This window comes from Bubalus kerabau, chromosome 12, assembly GCF_029407905.1.
Source record: "Bubalus kerabau isolate K-KA32 ecotype Philippines breed swamp buffalo chromosome 12, PCC_UOA_SB_1v2, whole genome shotgun sequence".
Lineage (NCBI taxonomy): Eukaryota > Metazoa > Chordata > Mammalia > Artiodactyla > Bovidae > Bubalus > Bubalus kerabau.
The window spans coordinates 16,894,108-16,907,143 of record NC_073635.1 but is presented as its reverse complement, the minus strand read 5'-3'; the positions used below and the strand labels follow the sequence as shown (position 1 = coordinate 16,907,143).

The 13,036-nt window shown below is 40.6% G+C and overlaps 1 protein-coding gene and 1 long non-coding RNA gene across 4 annotated transcripts in view; one reads left to right on the top strand and one right to left on the bottom strand.

The window, feature by feature from the left end:
* CPB2 (carboxypeptidase B2) overlaps nt 1-12,465 on the top strand; it is a 69,288-nt gene extending 56,823 nt beyond the window's left edge. For all 3 annotated transcript variants that reach the window (XM_055542063.1, XM_055542062.1, XM_055542061.1), the window contains exons 9-11: nt 4,186-4,388; nt 8,717-8,804; nt 12,124-12,465. In XM_055542063.1, coding sequence (XP_055398038.1) covers nt 4,186-4,388; nt 8,717-8,804; nt 12,124-12,308 — 476 coding nt within the window. In that variant the 3' untranslated portion in view covers nt 12,309-12,465. The remainder of the gene's footprint in view (nt 1-4,185; nt 4,389-8,716; nt 8,805-12,123) is intronic.
* On the bottom strand, nt 4,014-12,860 carry LOC129624331 (uncharacterized). The gene is made up of 3 exons (XR_008700890.1): nt 12,457-12,860; nt 10,421-10,735; nt 4,014-4,351 (listed from the first exon to the last, which is right to left on the bottom strand). It is a non-coding gene; the product is annotated as an uncharacterized LOC129624331 (long non-coding RNA).
* Between the last annotated feature and the right edge of the window lie 176 nt (nt 12,861-13,036).

Genomic DNA, 13,036 nt, shown 5'->3' with positions numbered 1-13,036 from the left:
AGTTCTGGGGGTTGTAAGTCCAAGATCAAGGTTATCAGCAGGGTGGGTTTCTCTTGAGGCTTCTCTCCGTGGCGTGCAGATGGCTGCATTCTTGCTGTGTCCTTACACAGCCTTTTCACTGTGTGCATACATCCCTGGTGTTCCTTTCTTCTTATAAGGACACCAGTTATAGTGGATCAGGGCCTTACTTTTATGATTTTATCACCTCCTTTAAGGCCCTATCTCCAAATATAACACATGATGTCTTATGGCTTCAACACAGGAATTGGGGGTAGAGTGGGGCTTCCCAGGTGGTGCTAGTGGTAAAGAACCTGCCTGTCAAAGCAGGAGCAGTAAGAGACTTGGGTTTGATCCCTGGGTCACGAGGATCCCCCAGAGAGGGGCATGACTACCCACTCCAGTATTCTTGCCTAGAGAATCCCATGGACAGAGGAGCCTGGTGGGCCACAGTCTATACGGTCACAGAGTCTGACATGATTGAAGCAATTTAGCACACACACAGGGGAAAGAAGAATTCAGTCTCCAACAGGGGGTATTTGTGAGGACCTCTGGTCTCAAACTTCTTTTAACAAGTTTTCTGAAATGTTAAGTTAAACTACAAGGTTTTTGCAACTGGTGTGGGATAGAAAGTATTTCATTTCTTTTCCTAGAGACCATATGGTCTTTTAATTTTTCTAATCATAGTAAAACATATAACATAAAATTTTGCCACTTCTACCATTAAAAACTATAGTTCAGTGACTTTGAGTGCAGTCCCAATCATTTGCAACCATGACCAACATCCGTTCCCCAAATTTTTTCGTCATCCCAGACAGAAATTCTAAAACAGTTAAGCAATAGCTTCTTGTTCACCACCCATAGAAGCCCCTGGTAGTTTCTAACTGACTTTTTGTCTCAATGAGTTTGCTGTTCCAGGTATTTTTTTGATCCCACTTTTTATAGATCAAAGAATGATTGAACATGAAGGGACCTGGAAGACCAAGCACCTCTTGGTATAGATGAAGAATTTGGGCTGAGAGAGATGAAGTGGCTTGTCCATATTAACATCCCTATTTAAAGGCAAAACAGACTCTGAAAAACAGATTGACTCTAGATGGCTCTTTCAAATAGAAGTTTGAAATCTCTAGAATGACAGTCATAAAATGAGAATCTGAGGTAACACTGTTCATTACAGTAGCCTCTAGCCACATGTGGCCGTGGAACACTGGAAATGTGGTTTGTCCAAACTGAGACATGCAATGAAGGTGAAATATACACCAGACTCTTTGAATGAAAAAGTAACACAAAATATCTCACAAGTAATTTTTATGTTGATTACATTTGAAATGATAAACTTGTACCTATGGGGTTAAATAAAAGTATTCAAAGGTAACTAAACTATCAAAAATGTTTGTCCAATGACATTATTGATTAAAAAGTAACAAAAATATATGGAAAGACCTGAGCACAACATTTCCTTGGGTGTGGGGGGGGGAATGTTTAACAAACAATAAGTTTGTTTCTGTTGCAATAAAAGGAAGAAAATGAAGCAAGCTTAAGTAAGAAAGGCAGACTCTGTAAGGATAATGGAGTAGCCCATGGAACCCAAGGACCAGGATTCAGGCAGACCTTGGAAACAGACTGAAACTGGGCCTGGAGCACCTTAGGGGACTCAGTGGGTCCTTTCTCTGCTCATCTCATCTCTGCGATGCACACTGGCCTGCTCTGTGTCCCAATCCATGTGACGACGACGACAATGATGATGAACAACAGTTACTGAACACTCTGTATATGCCAGGCACTGGGCAAAGCATTTAATGATTTTTCCATTTAATAGATAAAAGAAATTAAAGTATAGATAGGTTTTTAAAAAAATCAATATCGCTTTGCCTCTTAGGGCATGTACAAGAATTCTATTCTTTCTCACCTATTTGAAAAGACCCTGATGCTGGGAAAGATTGAGGGCAGGAAGGGAAGGGGATGACAGAGGATGAGATGGTTGGATGGCATCACTGACTCAATGGACATGGGTTTGGGTAGACTCCGGGAGTTGCTGATGGACAGGGAGGCCTGGTGTGCTGCGGATCATGGGGTCACAAAGAGTCGGACACGACTGAGCGACTGAACTAAACTGTACTGAACTAGAAGACTGATTGAAATACAAGTGAGGGATAAACAGCTTGAGGGCCAAAATAGATGATTAGAATGGTTTTTTTTTGTTGTTGTTTTTACTGTTGAATCTTAACAATTAGCAGTGTCTTATGGAGTAAATGGCATTTTAAAAAATAAAACCAAAAAATATATATTTGAAATGAAAAGTTCTAACTTGTTAGAAGTTGATGGTACCAAATACCCATGTTGTGCCAAAAGTGGCTTTTTTTTAATGTAAAGCATCCATTGAATTATAAGAATTTGTCTTGCTTGGCTGCTTCAGGAAGCCAGAGAACATATGGGCAGTCAGATTTCCTGCGGGGCTAAGTACGTTCTCTTGATGTTACATAGAATGGGAATTCCTGACAGTCCTTATAATGAAAGTCTAAAAGTGGTGTTCAATTTAAGGCCTCATCTTTAATTACCATTATTCTTTTCTATAAAGACTAATTTGGACAACTTTTGACTCATAGGTTAAAAAAAAAAATCACCCAAGCCAGATAACTATTAAATAGCAATGCCAAGATTGAAATCAAGTGATAGACTGATTAACAGTATGCTCCATAGCATCTACTGTAAACAATGGTCACCACGCCTAATGCCCAATTTGCATCTCCTAAAATAACAGCCTTTGCTTCATAGATTTGCTGTGAAGATTGAATGAGATATCCCTATAAGTTTTAGCAGAGTTCCTGACATACAACTTGTGTTCTTTGCAAGCCAGCTGGCACTGTTATTGTTATCTTCTTTGTTGTCAAGAGAGCAGCTTGAAACTAGAAACTGCATTTCCACTTCAAGCTATCGGTGGAGGGATTCTGATTGGTAGAACACAAGCAAAGGAGGCAATTTGAGGCTAATAAACTGTTTCTAGAAGAGATAATCTTTGGGGACAGAGGTGGCTCCCTGGGCCCCAACCCTTGACTTAGGTACAGAAAAGAGAAGTGTTAAGAGTCAGGCTGCCATCTAAAATGACGCTTACTCTAATTTCTCAAAGGAATAGACATGCATTATTCTGGCACCAAATATTACCATCCCATTTTATTTACTAATCTTTTTAGCAGGTTAGAAGAAGCACTGAAAGCAGACCTGAGTTCCCAAATGAGACTTTTCTATTGTGGGCTATATTGTGGGTGATTTTTAAACTACACATATCTGGCTTTCCCCGTGGCTCAGCAATAAGGAATTTGCCTGCAGTGCAGTAGATGCAAGACACATAGTAGGTTCGATCCCTGGGTCAGGAAGATCCCCTGGAGAAGGAAAAGGCAATCCACTCCAGTATTCTTGCCTGAAAAATCCCATGGACAGAGGAGCTTATAGTCCAAAGTGTCTCAAAGAGTCTGACTCAACTGAGCACAAGAACAACCAAACTATACACTTCAGAAAAACCAACCTTACAATGATTAGAGAAGATCTTTCTCATGTAACCACACATTCAGAGGCAGAGGTGGCATTTCTGACATTCTCACAGCCACTTTCTTGAGGCTGCAACATAGCTGCAAGATAGCAAGATAGGCCATAACTGGTGGATCGTTTGCTATGAGGGCATATAAATTTTGAATTCAAAATAAACACAGACAACATTTTAAAAAATAATTATTTATTTATTTGGCTGCACTGGGTCTTCGTTGTCTCATGAAGGATCTTCAGTCTTCACTGTGGCATGTGGTTTCTTTGTTTTTCCTTTTTTTTAGTTTCGGTATGTGAACTCTTAGTTGCTGCTTGTGGGATCTAGTTCCCTGACCAGGGACTGAACTCCAGGCCCCCTGCATTGGGAGTACAGAGCATCGATGACATTGTCACAAACATGTTTAGAGCGCTCAACTAAATCCGTTTATCTAAAAATGTTACTCCCTAGATATTAGGAGAATACACTGCCAGGGAGATCATAAATAGGACGTGTGAAAGTCGCTCAGTCATGTCCGACTCTTTGTGACCCCATGGACTGTAGTCTACCACACTCCTCTGTCCGTGGGATTTTCCAGGCAGGGGTATTGGAGTGGGTTGCCAATAGGACATGTAGCCCCTTATAATTCCACTCCATCGATTTCACTCCAGGGGAGGGTGCCTCAAGTTTCTCGTGCTCAGAAATCTACTGTGGAACTTACCCTGAGTCGGAACCAGAAGTGAAGGCGGTGGCTGATTTCTTGAGAAGAAATATCAAGCACATTAAAGCTTACATCAGCATGCATTCCTACTCCCAGAAGATAGTGTTTCCATATTCCTACAGCCGAAGCAGAAGCAAAGACCACGAGGAGCTGGTAAGTGCTGCTTAATTCGTTTTTTGTTAGCATTTCATAAGTAAAATAGTACTTAGTTCAAGAATTGAAAACTGTGGGGGAAACTATTCTCCCATAGAGTACGAAGGGGGACAGATGTTTTCTGTCTTGATCTAACTCTTTTGAGAGTCACCCTGGGCCAGGGTTCATTGAGAGATTGTGAAGAACTGAGCCTTCCTCTGAGGACATGAACTTCTGTCCAGCAGAGGGGCTACCTAGGAAAGCGTCAGACAAGCTCTTGGGATGTCAGGAGGGAACCAGTCCACCTTGACCTGACCTGCATATGAAGCCAAGAACAAGACTTTCTGGAATGAATGGTCTGTTTGTGGTGACTAGTTTTCTATGGCAAGCCTGCCACAGGTCAAGTCTTAGCACAATACTTACTGATCTGATATTAGCATTGGGAATTGCTTTTACACTGACCTCCCTTACTTGCAGGGATTTGGTCCTATTAAAAGCAACTCCAATTTCAGCATTGAGGCAAGACCATCCCTCCTTTTGTGGAATGCAGTGGATGGTACAGTGAGTTCAAAGAGGATTTACACAGCCTGCTAGTCCCTCAACCACTCTTTAGTCACAGATATTCTATGCTTGGGTAAGATGACAAAAGATGAGGATGCAAAGGTTCTTGATGGATTGTGATTAGGTTTGAGGAAATCATCACCCCAGATGCTCTCTAGTCAATGGAGGTGCTGTGGCAACATTCCAGTTCTTGCCCAAGTTCTGATCTTTATGTAGTGGTTTATTTCTCATTGACTTGTTTTGTCCTGGTTCTCCGAACAGAATAAAATATAGCCATGTTAGGGGCTAGCAATTCCTGATGACAAATGTAAAGTTCTTTGCAGTTGCTAAAAATAACTCCTTTAGAACAGAAACATACTTGATACTTCAGTTCAGTTCAGTCCCTCAGTCGTGTCGGACTTTTTGTGACCCCGTGAATCGCAGCACGCCAGGCCTCCCTGTCCATCACCAACTCCCGGAGTTCACTCAGACTCATGTCCATTGAGTCAGTGATGCCATCCAGCCATCTCATCCTCTGTTGTCCCCTTCTCCTTCTGCCCCCAATCCCTCCCAGCATCAGAGTCTTTTCCAAGGAGTCAACTCTTCGCATGAGGTGGCCAAAGTACTGGAGTTTCAGCTTTAGCATCATTCCTTCCAGAGAAATCCCAGGGCTGATCTCCTTCAGAATGGACTGGTTGGATCTCCTTGCAGTCCGAGGGACTCTCAAGAGTCTTCTCCAACACCACAGTTCAAAAGCATCAATTCTTTGGCACTCAGCCTTCTTCACAGTCCAACTCTCACATCCATACATGACCACAGGAAAAACCATAGCCTTGACTAGATGGACCTTTGTTGGCAAAGTAATGTCTCTGCTTTTGAGTATGCTTAGGATTCCTTTTTCTTCTCAAGGGGAAATTTTTAAGGAAAGCTCCTTGATTGGTGATTGGAGGAGTGAGAGGGTATTTATCATGATCTGGAAATAGATTTAATGTGATTTTGAGTTATTTTTGGACTGCTATTATCACAAGTGTTTGTTGAGTTATTATGTGTAAAATACTGTGTTTGATGGGCACTGAAAGAAGCACTGGGTAGGGCCCTGCCCTTTAAGAGAATATTATATGGTTAGAGAGCTCATGCATTAGCAAATGTTACAGATTGCTATACTCTAAGGCAGTGGTCCCCAACCTTTTTGGCACCAGGGATCGGTGGGGGGGGGATAGTTTTGGGGTGATTCAAGCATGTTATGCCGCTGCTGATCTGACAGGAGGTGGAGCTTAGGCTGTAATGCGAGTAATGGGGAGCAGCTGTACATACAGATGAAATTTCACTAGCCTGCCTGCCGCTCACCTCCTGCTGTGTGGCCTGGCTCTACTCTGTGATCCGGAGGTTGGTGACCCTGCTCTATAGTATGAAAAGTGGAAGTGTTAGTTACTCAGTCGTCTTTGACTCTTGGCGACCCCATGGACTGTGGTCCTCCAGGCTCTTCTGTCCATAGAATTCTCCAGCCAAGAATACTGGGAAGGAGAGCCATTCCCTTCTTCAAGGGAGTAACTGTTAAATAAATGGCACAGATGGTACAACTCCCTTCTGACTGGGATAGCTAAGGGTGGCCTTATTAATTCATTCAGAGGGAAACAGATAAGTGAGGGGATAAAGTCTCCACCTTGAGGACTTATAATGGCATGTGGTCGCATCACTTCATGGCAAATAGCTGGGGAAACAGTGGAAACAGTGGTTGACTTTATTTTTGGGGGCTCAAAAATCACTGCAGATGGTGATTGCAGCCATGAAATTAAAAGATGCTTACTCCTTGGAAGGAAAGATATGACCAATGTAGATAGCATATTAAAAAGCAGAGACATTACTTTGTCAACAAAGGTCCATCTAGTCAAGGGTATGGTTTTTCCAGTAGTCATGTATGGATGTGAGAGTTGGACTGTAAAGAAAGCTGAGCCCCAAATAATTGATGCTTTTGAACTGTGGTGTTGGAAAAGACTCTTGAGAGTCCGTTGGATGGCAAGGAGATCCAATCAGTCCATTCTAAAGATCAGTCCTGGGTGTTCATTGGAAGGACTGATGTAGAAGCTGAAACTCTAATACTTTGGCCACCTGATGCGAAGAGCTGACTCATTTGAAAAGACCCTGATGCTGGGAAAGATTGAGGGCAGAAGGAAAAGGGGACGACAGAAGATGAGATGGTTGGATGCCATCACCTACTCAATGGACATAGGTTTGAGTAAACTCCGGGAGTTGGTGATGGACAGGGAGGCCTGGCGTGCTGCGGTTCATGGGGTCGCAAAGAGTTGGACACGACCGAGTGACTGAACTGAACGGAACTGAAGATGTAACGTACTGTAAAGAAGAAGGAATGGTAAAGTGCTAGTGAAGTCAAGGACCAGGTACAGTTTCAGACAATATTGAAAGATAGGATTTCTATAAGTGGACAGGGAAGCGAAGACTTTCTAAGCAGAGGCCATAGCTTCCCCACAGGAATTACGTTCGGGGAAATGTAGGGGCAAGAAAAGGAAGTTGATCCCTCAGAAAGCAGATGAGGTCCATTTGTGAAGAACAGTTAGCTTGTTTGAATGTCAGAATAAATTTACATTTTATTCTGTAGATCATGTGGTTCCATTAGAACTTATTTTGAGCAGGGGGCGACACAGCATCATATCCACTGATTACTTGGGGTCATTCATTCAAAGCAGCGACAGCAAATACTATAACGCTAGTGTCAGTTTCAGAAAAGATCTGCATAAGCTAGAAACAAAAATAACGGGGCAGGGAATTTAGTTACCATCTTGCTGCACTCCAGGGATATAATCTTTTTTATTTGATGAGTCTTTGCACATTTTACACAAAAAAAGAAATAGAGTGTGTGAGAAGGATGAGGAGGGAACCATCCATACCTGAGATGTGCATATTGTTTAGAGAAGCTGAGTTTAAAGCTCCGTGATAATTTTGCCTAGTTGTTTGTCTTTGGAATATAGTTATACTTTGTCTTACAGTATAACTTTGTTATGCATGCTTTGTTTTACAAAATAAATGAATTCCTTAAAAAGGCATGTGAGAATTCTTTTTTTTTTTTAGGTTTATTCTTTTTTTTTATTATTTTATTTTATTTTTAAACTTTACATAATTGTATTAGTTTTGCCAAATAGCAAAAAGAATCCGCCACAGGTATACATGTGTTTTTTCTTCAAATTAAATAAAAATTTCATTATATTGGAAGGATCTGTGTTTGTAGCCACCCAACTGTGATTTCCATAAAGAGAGAAACATTTTTAAAAGTTAATTTATTCTTTTCAATTTACCTTTTGGATAAATGCAGACTTTTCATTATACCATTTTCCCTCAGCTTTATTGAGATATAGCTGACTTTTAATTTTGTGTAAATTTAAAGTGTACAGTGTGATTATTTTACACATATATATATTGTGAAATGATTACAATAACGTTAATTAATATATTCATCACCTCACATAATTCTTTTTTCTTTTGTGGTGAGAACCTTTCATATCTATTCTCTTAGCAGCTTTTAAGTATATAAAATAGTATTGTTAACTAGAGTCATCAGACTGTATTTTAGATCCTCAGAAATTATTCACCATATAACTGGAAGTTTGTATCCTTTGACCAGTATCTCCATTTTCTTCCTACCTCCACCCCAGCCCCTGACAACAACCATTCTGCTATTTCTTCATATCTACAGCCTGATTCAACTACTATATGATTTTTTTTTTTTAGAAACTTGTACCTGTCTTGTTTTAAAGCTGCACATTAACTGAAATTCCATATTCTGTTGATTTCAGTCTCTAGTGGCCAGAGAAGCAGTCTACGCTATGGAGAATATTCATAGAAATATCAGATACACACATGGCAGTGGTTCAGAAAGTTTATGTAAGTATTTCTTCTTCAGATCTTGGGGGACTGTGAGGTACTAAGAAATTTGTGTTTGGTTTTTCTGTGTGGATTTAATTTTTCTAAGCGGAATCTTTTAAAACATGGTCACACGTAAAACAATTGGATTATAACAACTGGAAATGGAAGAATAATAGCTATGACATTGTTGAACAAAGCTACATTAATATACATACTAAAAAGGAACCAAAATGATACTTAAGAAATTATGCTCTTTCCTATAGAGTAGGGATTATAGAATTGGTATCACATTAGTTGACTGAAGCAGAAAAGGTCATACAAGTTCAAAAGAATGTTTAAGATGTCCAAGGCCACCATGTAAGGTTGTGCAGGTTGAACACTGTAGAAATCTAGGCATGCCATTTACATTAGATGTTTTTAAGTGACAACCTGTGTCCAAGAGTATAGCTCATGGCATGCTGGAGTTGAACATCCTTTGTTTATATTACACTGATGAGAACATGTATGTGGCAAGTTCTTAACAAATATCTTAATCTCTGCTGGGAGGTATTTATTGAGGGATTCCTTTGTATCCACAGAGGTAATAACAAACAATTTAGCTCTTTTCGAAACTGGAGGGGTAGACAGGAGAAGACAAAACAGAAAATAAGCATGTAAGAAGCCATCAGCAAACTATAATCCACAGGCCGAATCTAGCCCACTGCTTGTTTTTGGATAGCTTGTAAGCTAAGAATGGGTTTTTCCATTTCTTAAATGGTTGAAGAAAGCCAAAAGAAGAATAAGCTTTTGTGACATGTGAAAATTACATAAAATTCAATGTCCACAAATAGTTTTATTTGTGCATACCACACTCATTCATTTGCATATTGTCTATATAACTTTCATGACAGTGGAATTGAGTAGCTGTGTCATAGACTACGTGGCCCTCAAAGCCTAAAATATTAATTATCTGGTTCTTTACAGAAGAAGCTTGCCAATCTCTGATGTAAACAATTAAATAGTAAAATATAATCCCATTGATAATGAAGAACATAAAATAAGCATATTTGTTGTTGTTCAGTCGCTCAGTCATGTCCAACTCTTTGTGACCCCATGGACTGCAGCACACCAGGCCTCCCTATCCATCACCAACTCCCAGAACTTACTCAAACTCATGTCCATTGAGTCAGTGATGCCATCCAACCATCTTATCCCCTGTCATCCCCTTCCCCTCCTGCCTTCAGTCTTTCCCAGCATCAGGGTCTTTTCCAATGAGTAAGTTCTTCACATCATTGGAGCTTCAGCATCAGTCCTTCCAATGAATATTCAGGGTTGATTTCTTTTAGGATCTACTGTTTTGATCTCCTTGCAGTCCAAGGGACTCTCAAGAGTCTTCTAAATAAGTGTAAAGGTTTGAAAATGACTGCCAGAGAGAGAGGCAACTTAGCCCAGGTGGCCTGGGAAGATCTTTCTCGGTAGGTGACATGTCTGTGAGACCTACCCTGCAAGTGGCTGCCAAACAAAGGTGTGGGGAAGATCCAGGGAGTGGGAATGGCATGTGAAAAGGCTTTGAGATGATATACTTGAAGTCCCAGAATTTCCTTCAACTGGAATGATCTACAGGGGGGTGAAAACATTCATACTGAATAAATTACCTGAGTACATGAGGCTTTATTACCAGAAAGTTCAGAATCTTCCTCTTCCTCCTCAGTCATTCCAGACAATCTCAGTACAAACTGAGGCCAGACTGGTCCACATGATATTTCTGTCTCTTGCTGTCACAGTCTGTCTCTGCCTTTGCTGACCCAGGTCCTTGCTCTGGGCCACAGCTTCCTTTCATAAATCACCCCTTTCTTGATTCCCATCATCTTCTCTACTATTGTTCCTTCAGGGCTGGAGGAACTTGTAGAGAAACATCCTGTTTTGATGAAATAATTCCATCTTCATGCATGCATTCATTCAATACAAATCTGTGTGTATGTGTAAGTATAAAAATATAGTTGGAAGAATAAATGCCAGATATTAATAATAACTATTAGAAACATTTGCTGAATGAGTAACTTAACTAATGCACTGTTGATTAATATTTTTCAGCACTTCAGTAAAGACTTGTGTAATTAATTCAAGTACAGGTATTATAAAGAAGAAAAGTGGTCACTTTGCTTATTATATGATTGTCAACCTGGAAAACAGTAGGAAATCAACCAAAAATATTATTAACAATCCAAGAGTTGAGTAAGGTGACTGACTATGAACTGCTGCTGCTACTGCTGCTAAGTTGCTTCAGTCGTGTCTGACTCTGTGTGACCCCAGAGACGGCAGCCCACCAGGCTCCCCCGTCCCTGGGATTCTCCAGGCAAGAACACTGGAGTGGGTTGCCATTTCCTTCTCCAATGAATGAAACTGAAAAGTGAAAGTGAAGTCGCCCAGTCGAGTCCGACTCTTCGAGACCCCATGGACTGCAGCCCATCAGGCTCCTCTGTCCATGGGATTCTCCAGGCAAGAGTACTGGAGTGGGGTGCATATTCAAATGCAGAGACATTACTTTGCCAACAAAGGTTCGTCTAGTCAAGGCTATGGTTTTTCCAGTAGTCATGTATGGATGTGAGAGTTGGACTGTGAAGAAAGCTGAGAGCCAAAGAATTGATGCTTTTGAACATTTGTTGGAGAAGATTCTTGAGAGTCCCTTGGACTGCAAGGAGATCCAACCAGTCCATTCTAAAGGAGATCAGCACTGGGATTTCTTTAGAAGGACTGATGCTAAAGCTGAAACTCCAGTACTTTGGCCACCTCATGCGAAGAGTTGACTCATTGGAAAAGACTGATGCTGGGAGGGATTGGGGGCAGGAGGAGAAGGGGACGACAGAGGATGAAATGGCTGGATGGCATCACCAACTCGATGGATGTGAGTTTGAGTGAACTCCAGGAGATGGTGATGGACAGGGAGGCCTAGCATGCTGCGATTCATGGGGTCGCAAAGAGTCGGACAGGACTGAGTGACTGAACTGAACTGAATACAAACAGCTGCTCAGGATAGATTATGTTTAGAAATGTTACTGAACCGCTTGCACAGAATGATCTTATTTATGTAGGAAAAAATTATGTTCAAGTATGCACTGAAAAAGAAAGCACTAGAATATAAACGGTGATCATCACTTCTTGGTAGGGTTACATGGATAATTTTTCTTTTCTTCCTTAAACTGCTTTCCTTCAATCTCTACTTTCTTCCAGAAACTTATATAATAATCAGAAAAAAGCAAAGCTATTTTCGTTTTTAGAAAAAAAAAAATCCACCTTATTAGTTAACTCGAAACATCTGTATTTCAGAAAGTAATTTCTTTTTTTTTTCTTTTTGTAGATCTAGCTCCTGGAGGTTCAGACGACTGGATCTATGACTTGGGCATCAAATATTCGTTTACAATTGAACTTCGAGATAAAGGCAAATATGGATTCTTGCTGCCAGAGAGTTACATCAGACCCACGTGTTCAGAAGCTCTGGCTGCTGTCGCTAAAATAGCTTCGCATGTCGTCAAGAATGTTTAATGCCCTTGATTTTTTCACTCTGTTCCCATATTTTAATTTACTGATTTCAGCCAAACCATTGTACCCACTTCTTTTTGAGTTTTATCAGTAGTTTTGATCAAAGGTTTTCTCATTCTTTGGTTTTGTCAAAGAACAAAATAAACGGTACCTTGAAATTAACGCCGACCAGGGTTTACATTTTTCTTTTTTTTTAATTTGTGAGAGGCTAGGTACTGGGTTTTTCTTGATCCGTGACATTTGACTAGCCATCTCAAGCAATTTCAATAACTAACTTCATGCAGATCATTGTATCCTAAACAAGGAAAGAAGGTTGTTAGAAGTACAGTCAAGGTTTCTGCTCCCACTTTACAGTAAATTTCTGCTGGCTCCTTTAAAGACGCAGTCGTGCTTGCCTTTTGCTCCACAGTAATAGGCGACAGCTGTTACTGTCTGAGAAGGCAGAGGGGCCTGAAAAACAAGACAAATACCGTTCGTCTCTCCAGTTCAGCTGCTCAATAAAAACTTTGAAGGAAATGAATGGCTGCAGTTATTTCGACAACAAATGTGCCATTCTGCACATTTACAATAGCCGTTTATTGTAAGAAATTATGTAATAAAAGGAGAAAGCTCTTCCGCTTAAATTCACTTTAAAAGTGGGAGTTTCTGCTCTCCCGGATTCCTGGTTTCTTCTCCAGGGTTTTCAGGTAAAGCACAGATTTGTAGCACAGATTTGTTGATTTCACCGAACG